Source organism: Bombina bombina, unplaced genomic scaffold (assembly GCF_027579735.1).
Source record: "Bombina bombina isolate aBomBom1 unplaced genomic scaffold, aBomBom1.pri scaffold_575, whole genome shotgun sequence".
NCBI classification, from domain to species: Eukaryota; Metazoa; Chordata; class Amphibia; order Anura; family Bombinatoridae; genus Bombina; species Bombina bombina.
The window spans coordinates 207,383-218,244 of NW_026512818.1; the positions used below are offsets into that span (position 1 = coordinate 207,383).

The following is a 10,862-nucleotide window of genomic DNA, read 5'->3' on the forward strand; positions in this document are numbered from 1 at the left end:
GCAGTAAAAATCATAGCAATATGCCATAGAACCAATGTTGAGAGCTTTACAACTTTAACCAGTGCATGACCTTTCAATGTTCTCTGTAAAGTAAACATTGTCATATTCACAACCAGGGATACATTTACTATTCAGACACCTCTAGCAGCAGGTCAATTAGAGGAGATTTAATATTTCAACCCCATTTGTGCAAGGGAATATCATAACAAATATGTGCTTATACTATTGCCGGTCCACAAATACATCAGATTAAGAACCACTTCTCTTTTCCCTCAGCAGAATTTCATTCTGTCTTATAAATGAAAGCCTTAAGGGAGTGCATTGAAATAATATTTCCCTTGAGTAGCCAGAAAGGAAATCCTATAAAATAATGTTCCACTAAACAATAACTAATCAGAAATCAAGGCCTGTTAAGGCTTCTCTATATGGAAGACCTTACCTTCAACTGAGGATGAATCTGCTTAATCATGCCAAGGTTTAGTGCATTTAAAGCCTTTGGTCTGTTCAAAGTGATAACTCCTGCACAGCCAGTCTTTGTCAGGAGTACTTCTGTTTCTGGACCTGTATGCTTTGACATACTCTGGAAGAAACAAAATGTTATCAGGTTTCATTTGAAAGGTTACTGCTTAACTAGAAAACAAAATAAATTAGGAAGCAATAGGTCTTATATAGATGACAGGGATGGAAGACTGTCCTTGCTATAAAGTCATTAACATTGGGAAGCGGTGGGAAAAAAGGGAAATTAAAAGGCACAAGGAAGTCCCTAATTTGACATTATAGGCCAGAGTACAAGTGGCGTGATAACAATTGTGATATCAGATTTATTGCGACTATTTGCATGCGTTGGAAGTAGCGTGCGTATTACAAGTTGAAAGTAAACACAATCACTTGAGCACAATTTAATTTAATGCGCGTTGGTTTAGCGCAACCTCAGAACTTTGGTTTACTGTTACACTTGAATAAAAAGTTGCACAAAACACCTCAAAATGACATGTAAAGGTACAGTTACACTCATAATAACACCATCTAATAACAATTATTCCAAAAATAAATTGCACAAAAAAGTTATAAGGATCAAAGATATCTCAGGTGTTAGAAAAAAAAGGCAGGCAACGGGCTTTAACAAAGAGCTACATACAATTACATGTCTAATTATGCATATATTTATATATATATATATATATATATATATATATATATATATATATATATATATATATATATATATGTTTATATGTGTGTACATATGTATTTATAAGTGTATATATGTATTTACAGACATATATACACATATAAGCACATACATACATATAAGTGCATTAAAACGCTCTGCAGTCAAGTACAGGAAAAGATGAAAAAGCATATTTATGCAATATTCATTTTTAATAAATGTTTTAACTATGTATTTACTGTAAATATTTCACATTACAATGTTCTGCACATAGGGGAGTATGTTCTATATATATAATATATATATTTATTTATATAAAAATTTTCCCCACATGTATGCACTCTCACCTCCAAAAGGTGTGCTATATGGGTATAGATAAACATAAAAAGTATATAAGCACTTGCTGGACTTTAATCAACCATTATTGGTTGATTAAAGTCCACTGAGTGCTTATATACTTGTACCTATATATGCTTAAGTCAGCGGTGAGCTGGTTGTACGTGCTCGTGCACGATTTCCCCATAGACATCAATGGGGAGAGCTGGCTGAGAAAAAGTTTAACACCTGCAAAAAAGCAGCGTAAAGCTCAGTAACGCAGCCCCATTGATTTCTATCACCGCATCTTAGATAGAAGATGCCGCCTGGATGAAGACTTCTGCCCGTCTGGAGGACCACTTCTCCTGGCTTGGATAAAGACTTCTCCCGGCTTCGTTTAGGACTTCTTGCCGCTTCATTGAGGACTTCTCCCGGCTTCGCTGAGGATGGATGTCGGCTCTTCAAAACTGTAAGTGGATCTTCAGGGGTTAGTGTTAGGTTTTTTTAAGGGTTTATAGGGTGGGTTTTATTTTTAGCTTAGGGATTGGGCCGCAATAGAGCTAAATGCCCTTTTAATGCCCATACAAATGCCCTTTTCAGGGCAATGGGGAGCTTAGGTTTTTTTAGTTAGGGTTTTATTTGGGGGGTTGGTTGTGTGGGTGGTGGGTTTTACTGTTGGGGGGGTTGTTTGTATTTTTTTTCAGGTAAAAGAGCTGATTTCTTTGGGGCAATGCCCCGCAAAAGGCCCTTTTAAGGGCTATTGGTAGTTTAGTTTAGGCTAGGGTTTTTTTTTATTTTGGGGGGGGGGTTATTTTGCAACGACAAAGAAGACAGTCACCAAGTCGAGGGCAGATTACATTTTTTTTTGGATTTAATAGTGCAGAACTTGTACAAAAACAAAAATGGAACCCATGCAGGTGCAAAAGAATAGGCCTCTTACGCATTTCGTGTGTGCAAACACACTTCGTCAGAGAGATAAGTGTATGTGTTAACAGATGAAGAATATATAGGGATGATGATTGGTTCTAGTTAACCCTTCTATGACTTATTAGTAAGTAACTAATAGATTGCAAGATATATTCTAACAACTTTAATAATGTGAATGTATAGGCTATATAAACAGAAGATGTGAGTAAACCAAAAACTAAAAGTGCGCAATTAAGACAAAAAATGTATATTGTGCATGTACACATAAAAAAAGTTTATATGTGAATATGGAACACTGTTGGAATAACATTTAAATCACATTATAAACTATACATTATTTTATATTTTAGTATACATGCACAATAATTGCCTTATAAATAACATATTATTATAATATAACTTTGCTCAAACTAAACAAAACATCATTATTTCTATAAGAAATAATATAATAAAATAAATCTCAAAATAACATAATTTTAAGTTAATTATGTTGAATAAACATAGGCATCAATTATTATCATATTAAGAAAACTAAAAAATACATTAAATTCAATAATATGAATAAAAAACATAAATAAGGAAATAAGAAATGTGTTGAAATTCTAAATTTCCTAGCCTATGAATTTAATAAATATTTTGATGCTGAATAACAAAATTATATTAATGATTATAATGTAATAAAATATATATGAAAATCAATGATAAAAACTAAAAATGTTTTGCATAATGGATAACACTCTAAAGGTAAGTTAAGTTCTTTTCTGTGAATTGCATATACATGCACGTCTGGAACTAGAAATATATATATTGATGTTCTCATATGCAAAATACAAAAAGGAATGCAATAATGTAAAAAGTTGTGTCTTAATAACAAAAAACTGTATTCCACGAATGAATTGAACAAAGTTGATTTTTTTACTTATTTTTGTTATTTAATATTCATATATATAAGACCTTACTTAAATTGTAATGAACTATTGCATCTAATGCTAACTCACCATTTTACTTCTGAGTAACTATTCACGAATAATAGCTTTCTATTTTGGCTAATATTGTTTGAAATTAGTTATGTAAAACTAACAAAAACATGTAACAGCTTTGCTTTGGGTTAAGAATTTAGTTTACAACGTGTTTAAATAATTAATGAATATGATGAAATGTAGAACTAAATATGTCTTGCAATGTATAACTAGTAAGTATAATATATAAATATAACAATTGTCTACACTTAACTTCATTTTCATGTTAAAATATAATAGATGTAACTGTTTTGTTGTTAGTAATGTTTTAAATTTCTCAATTTCTTTATGTTAAAATTTTACTTTCAAAACTACTTTTTGCAAAATTTTATTTACAAAATCATGTTTCCGTTTAGGTGGTTTGGTCATGTATTAGAATTATTCTGTATATAAATCTACATCCCATAAAGAATTTAAACCCTTGGGTTTGCGTGTGTCTAATGTAAATATCCAAAATGCTTCTTTTCCAATTAGGCCCTTCAATCTATCTCCTCCCTTAAGATTTTTGGGAACTTGGTCAATTATCTTTACTGAAAAATGTGTCAATGGATTGTCATGTGTTAAGAAATGTTTTAGGTGGATCTTGATCTAAAGATAATAGATGTTCTCTAATTCGATCTTTTGCCATACGTGTAGACCTACCTACGTATTGGATCCAACAAAATTTGCATGCAATAAGATATACTACAAAAGTAGAGTTGCAATTTAATCAGTAATTTATATTGAAAGTTTTTTGATTGATAGTTGACGTAAAAGTCTGACTGACTTCAATGTGTGTGCAAGTTTTACAGGGTTTAATACCACATCTGAAGCAGCCATTGTTTGGGGTTAACCAATTTCTTGTAGGTTTGGCCGGTTTAGAAAAATCTCTAGTAAGTCTGTTTTGCAAAGTTGTGCTTTTTTTGCCACCTATTAGTCGTTTCTCTAGTTCATTGGCATGTTTATAGTAGAATTCTTGATTGCTACAATTTCTTTTAGTCCTGATTATTTTGATAGGGCTATAATATTAGGTGTAATTAGTTTAAATATCTTGTAATTGTTTTTCTATTTTGTGTAATTTAGTGGGGGGTTTTTTGTAATTTTGGTAATTTATTTAATTGTAGTGTGAGAGAGAGAGTGAGAGTGAGAGTGAGAGTGAGAGTGAGAGTGAGAGAGAGAGAGAGAGAGAGAGAGAGAGAGAGAGAGAGACTGCTGTTAAAGCAGTCCAACCAGTATAAATATGGGAAAGGGATTTCATATATTCCAGTAAAATGGACACAGTACAAACAGGTATATAATGCTGGCACTGATATTAAGCCCCTTTCCAAAATAATTCTGAACATACACACTCTGTAAAGACATTATTGTGCTGCAAAACATTTAGTTTTATGAATATTTAATATTCCTTGCTTTTTATGAAAGAAAACACATTATGACAAATAGCTGGGCTTGATCAATAGTTGTTATATCACATTCAACCTATATGGTAGAAAATGACTGTAGCTTTAGTGCACATGGATAATAAGTCAAAGGGAAATAATATGCATAAGATAGCAGGGCCAGATACAGGCCAGAATTTCATGTGTATTTGAAAAGTGTGCCAGTTCATTAAAGTGATAGTAAACTTTATGTTTAAAAATCAGGTCCGGTATCTAAGCAATGTGACATAAATATGCGCTGTAGCTTACTTTTTAATCTAGCCGTATCATTCTAATCACCTGTGCTTCAGCCGCCCTACTTCAAAACTTATATTTTTTTAAAGATATAGGGGTCAATTTATCAAGCTCCATATGGAGTTTGATGCCCTGTGTAAGCTCGCCGGAATCAGAAGTTATGAAGCAGCAGTTTAAAGACCACTGCTCCATAACCTGTCCACCTGCTCTGAGGCGGCAGACAGAAATCAACCCCATCGAATACGATCAGGTTGATTGACACCCCCTGCTAGCGGCCGACTGGCCGCAAATCTGCAGGGGGCGGTATTGTACCAGCAGTTCACCAGAACTGCTGGTGCAATGATAAATGCCGATAGTGTATGCTGGCGGCATTTATCGATGTGCAGCGGACATGATGCGCAATATCAGATCATGTCCGCTCGCACATTAATAAATTGACCCCAATGGCTTGAACTGTTGTCCATTTTGAACTGTTAGCTTACCAAAAAATGATTTTTGAAGTGGGTGGCTGGAGCTTGGGGTATTAGAATGGCACGAATAGATTAAAAAGTAAGTTACAGTGCATTTTAGAAGTAATCAATTAAAGTCCCTGTAAAAAATTTGCTTTGCTTCCGGACCTGAATTTAAAACATGTTAAGTTTACCATCACTTTAAAATACCATCAGAAGCATAGTTTGCAATATACTGTCACTTGCTAAATTGCTTCTGATAAAAGCGATGAGTGTTAGAGCGATATGAGACACACTGTTGCTACAGCAGTAGACTACAGGCACACAAATTTGTCTGTCACACATTCTCAGTGTGACAACACAGAATATTAAATGTTATGTTATTACTTTAGCAGAACTTATGCATTAAAAATGTCATTAAAAACAGTAATCTAACTATAACTATGTAAATACCCTGTACTTACCAGATGTTGGATAATTGCTTGCAATCTATTTAAGTACTTCAGCCTGAAACAGAAGGTGAGATTTGTCAGCCAATATGTATTATTTTCATCTTCCTAATGATAGCTACTAATAACTCAAATAAAAATTGATAAATAATTAATGTCATTACTTGGTCTTAAATGAAAGAGAGAGAGCGATAGATAGATAGATAGATAGATAGATAGATAGATAGATAGATAGATAGATAGATAGATAGATAGATAGAGAGAGAGAGAGAGAGAGAGAGAGTATTCAAACACCACACCTTCTCAGAGAGTCAGCAGTGGTTTGTAAGATACAAATGATGTATTTAGAAGTAATACACACCACCACCTCTCTGAGCAGGCATGGGGGCCAATTTATCAATGTCTGTCCAACATGATACGCTGTAGTGTATCATGTCTGACAGACATTGCTGAATGCAGACAGCATACGCTTTTGGCATTTAACATTGCACAAGCAGTTCACTAGAACTGCTGCAGCAATGCCGCCCCCTGCAGATTCAGGGCCAATCAGCCGCAAGCAGGGGGTGTCAATCAGCCCGATCATATAGGATCGGGCGGATTGCAGACCGCAGCCTCAGAGGCAGCGGACCAGTTGTGGAGCAGCGGTCTTAAGACCACTGCTTCATAACTGTTGTTTCTGGCGAACCTTAAAGGGACACTGTACCCAAATTTTTTCTTTTGTGATTCAGATAGAGCATGCAATTTTAAGCAACTTTCTAATTTACTCCTAGTATCAATTTTTCTTCATTCTCTTGGTATGTTTATTTGAAAAGCAAGAATGTAAGTTTAGATGCCAGCCCATTTTTGGTGAACAACCTGGGTTGCACCAATAAACCAGTGCTGTCCATGGTTCTGAAACCAAACATTTGCTGGCTCCTTAGCTTAGATGCCTTTTTCAAATAAAGATAGCAAGAGAAGGAAGAATAATTGATAATAGAAGTAAATTAGAAAGTTGCTTAAAAGTGCATGCTCTATCTGAATCATGAAAGAAAAAATTTGGGTTCAGTGTCCCTTTAAGGCTTGCGCGAAAACAGGGGCATCAAGCTCCATTCGGAGCTAGATAATTCAGCCCCATGGTATTTGAATATTGGTGCACGGGCCCTCACTTTACTGTCATTTACAATAACTACTCTACTGTAACACTAATATCAGTATTTCTCCTTAAGGGGCCGTTAAAGTGGGGGGAAAATACCTGCCCTCATTCATTAGAGCATATAATTTTAGCACTATTGACCCTGCAACTATATATTTAACCCCCTCAGAGAGGTTAAACACATGGCTAAAGCACCACCCAAAAGCTGCACAGAACTGCTGGCCTCAAGATCAAACTACCAGATATTTGCTCACTGGCAGTTTATACCTTCAGTTAATACAAGGGCTCCGTTCCAAAAGGAATGTTTGTAAAACAAATCCATATAAAATGAAGCTACTTATATAATGTGTATCTGTAAAGGGGTAGAGGACCATGCCTGTGAGTTACTACTTGAGGCCTACCAGCAGGGTATGCAAGGTAGTCTATAGGACAGATAATCCAAGATACTAAAGGTCATGTGTGAGAAATATATGAAAACAAATGAAGGGAGTGAAGAAGAAATATCACAGAGATCTTATATGCATGTCTGGACAAATGTGTTAAAATGAATGCATAAAACTCAAAGCTTGAGGCAAGTCTCCCAGAGTGAGGCAAGGAATTTCACAGAACTACAACTGAAAACATGAGAAAGTCATGAGAGAAAAGGAGGAAAGAAAAAATAAATGGGGTGGGTGGGAGAGTATTTGTAATTATGAAGGCTTTGTATGTTAGGGTTATAATGATTTTTGACACTAAAGGGGTTCAACAGGGAAAGAACAAAGATACAGCACAAGATGAGTTTGATAGAAGCATTTATCATAGACTGAAGGGAGTATGCGTCAAATGTTGGTGATCTAATTACGATGATAGTTCAGGATTTAACCAAGGACTGAACATCAGGGGAAATGAAGATAGTTGAGGCATAAGCCTATTATCCATTGAGGTGGTATAGTTTGGAAACTGTCGTAACATAAAAATTCCCCATAGACTTTAATAGAGATAAATGTTTTTACCACCTGTTTCCAGACTTTACAACCTCAATGGAAACTCAGCCATAGTCTGGAGTCAACTCGAGAATTATTAAGGATTAGTGTAACTAATGCATATTTATAAAGTGATAACATGATTCTGTTTTGTGGAAGACACTGAAGATGTGAAAGTGTTGTTGAAACGGATGGAAGCAGTTGTAAGAGGATTTCACGGGGGTAACCAATAACATGAAATAACATTCTGAAGTATAGCTATTTTGCTAACAAAATAAGAATACAATTGATGATGTATAAACATTTCCTTGTTTTCAAATAAGAAAAAAGGAAAATGTAGAAGACTTACTAGTACTAACAGCTAACTGTATGTGTACTGACCTCAGCTGTAAAAAGTGACTTATGCATAAATAAACGTATTTCAGTGGTACAATTTGCAGTGATAAAGATTTGTTTTTTTCTAACTTGCTTTGATGGATAAATATGTTAGGTAGATATAAATTTTATTTACTCTGGACAGTTTCTCTAACACTATTACTCACCATAACTTAATAACAGGACTATTGCATGATGAAAATAGTGCAATTATTCATTAGAACTCTAGAGGTCACTGGTGAAGTAAAACTCACAACAAGCATGCATAAACTACACTTGTAACTATTTCTATCAGATATCAGGATATTCAGTAAAAGTATGATTTATTACACTATTATAATATTATAAATCAGATAGGTTATCTTTATAGATATAGTAAGCAAGTACAGTAGTGTACAAAACCAAACACAAGAATTCAAAAGGATCTATGAACATTTTCTTAATCTATGAAATGATCATTTTTGATGTGGAGAAAAATAGCAAAAATTGCATATTTGTTGCTGCTATACAAATTTTGATAATTGTATTGTATCAGTATTCTGTGTAACTTTGTTTGTCATTACAGGCAACTGTGGCATATACAGTCATTATTATGAATTTATATATTTTACAGCAACAAAATTAAATACCTTTTCACATTTATAATTCTTCCAACGTCCATTCACTTTAAAAATATACAAAACGCATTTAAGGTGTCTACTAACTAAACCTTTAGAGCACATCACATATTTAAATAAAAAATGTAATAGCATAAATGTATTAGTTATAGTTTGTGAAATATAATCTTCCCTACCTGAGCTGGGGTCTCAATATTACTGTGCTCATTGTAGTACAGGCTCCTTTTCGCTCTCTGTCTAGATTCCAGCAAATACCTCCTGCACAGCAGCTGACATTGACACACTTCTACAGGAAAATCGTAGCCGCAGCTTGATGACGTTTTGGCTTCAGTGCCCATTGTTTGCCAGTAACTGCAAACATTTTTTTTAGCAATATTGTTTCAATAAACTTTATCGTCTTTACGATGTCTACACTTTGTTCAAGGAATGTTGTAGTTATATAACAGGCTTTTTATAGACAAGTAAATACATTGTAAAATATTTAAAAAAAAGATAATAATTGCGTACGAATGAGATTCTTGTTATAGAGAGATTTGTTTAATGCACAATTTAATTGACTGGACTTTGATTAATCAGATTCGTTAATTTATACTACAGTTTATCTTAGTGAAATTAAATTTGTACCCTGTATATATTGTATGCAATATAATATACGTAAAAAGTTGTTTATGGATTAACTGTAGTTCATAAAATGTACATTATCTGTGGATGTAATTTATAATTTGATGGGTTACGACAAATCTGTTATTCTTTCTTAAAGAGTGTGTTTTTTTTTTATAATAAATCGTGATAATTTATGATCGATCGTATTGTAAAAAAGATTTAAAATCCTTAATATACAAATGCAATGTCGCCATAAGAAACGATGAGAAAGTTGGTTTCTTATCCAAACTGTTTCTTATTCATGGAGACGATAAGGAAGTTGGTTTCTTATTCAAGCTGTTTCTTATTCGTGAAATTCTGTTTCTTATTCATGGAAGTTGTTTCTTATTCAATTTTTTTGTCAGACTGCTTTAAAATAAAAAATAGGTTTTATTTAAATAATAATATGATTCATATAATGTAGTTACACAGAGGTGGAATCCCTTTATACAACAATTGGATATACAAACTGGAAAAAAGGGCATAAGTTGGCACCAATACAAATATTACTATTTTGAATCAGTAACTGATATTTTCGAAGGGTTAATAACCATTGGGCCACTTATTTCACTATGAATATATACAGGTTATATCCCCCTCCATGACATGCAATTGTTTTTAGCCTGGCCCAATGGTGTTTTGGGCACAGAAATTGATGCTAACCCTGGCATAGGTGCTTTAATTCTTATATTAGAATAAGTAACTGATATTTTCAAAGGGTTAATAACCATTGGGCCACTGATTTCACTATGAATATATACAGGGTAGATCCCCCTCCATGACATGCAATTGTTTTTAGCCTGGCCGAATGGCGTTTTGGGCACAGAAATTGATGCCAACCCTGGCATAGGTGCTGTAATTCTCATTTTTGAATAAGTAACTGATATTTTCAAAGGGTTAATAACCATTGGGCCACTGATTTCACTATGAATATATACAGGGTAGATCTCCCTCCATGACATGCAATTGTTTTTAGCCTGGCCCAATGGTGTTTTGGACACAGAAATGGATGCCAACCCTGGCATAGGTGCTTTAATTCTTATATATGAATAAGTAACTGATATTTTCAAAGGGTTAATAACCATTGGGCCACTGATTTAACTATTAATATATACAGGGTAGATCCCACTCCATGACATGAAATTGTTTTTA

General features: G+C 34.0%; 1 protein-coding gene across 1 annotated transcript in view; it reads right to left on the bottom strand.

The window, feature by feature from the left end:
• LOC128644543 (3-hydroxyisobutyryl-CoA hydrolase, mitochondrial-like) overlaps positions 1-9,389 on the bottom strand; it is a 215,400-nt gene extending 206,011 nt beyond the window's left edge. The window contains exons 1-3 of the mRNA XM_053697120.1: positions 9,245-9,389; positions 5,998-6,040; positions 440-580 (exon numbers count right to left, since the gene is read on the bottom strand). Of these exons, the coding sequence (XP_053553095.1) occupies positions 440-580; positions 5,998-6,040; positions 9,245-9,276 (216 nt within the window). The 5' untranslated portion in view covers positions 9,277-9,389. The remainder of the gene's footprint in view (positions 1-439; positions 581-5,997; positions 6,041-9,244) is intronic.
• Positions 9,390-10,862: the final 1,473 nt, after the last annotated feature.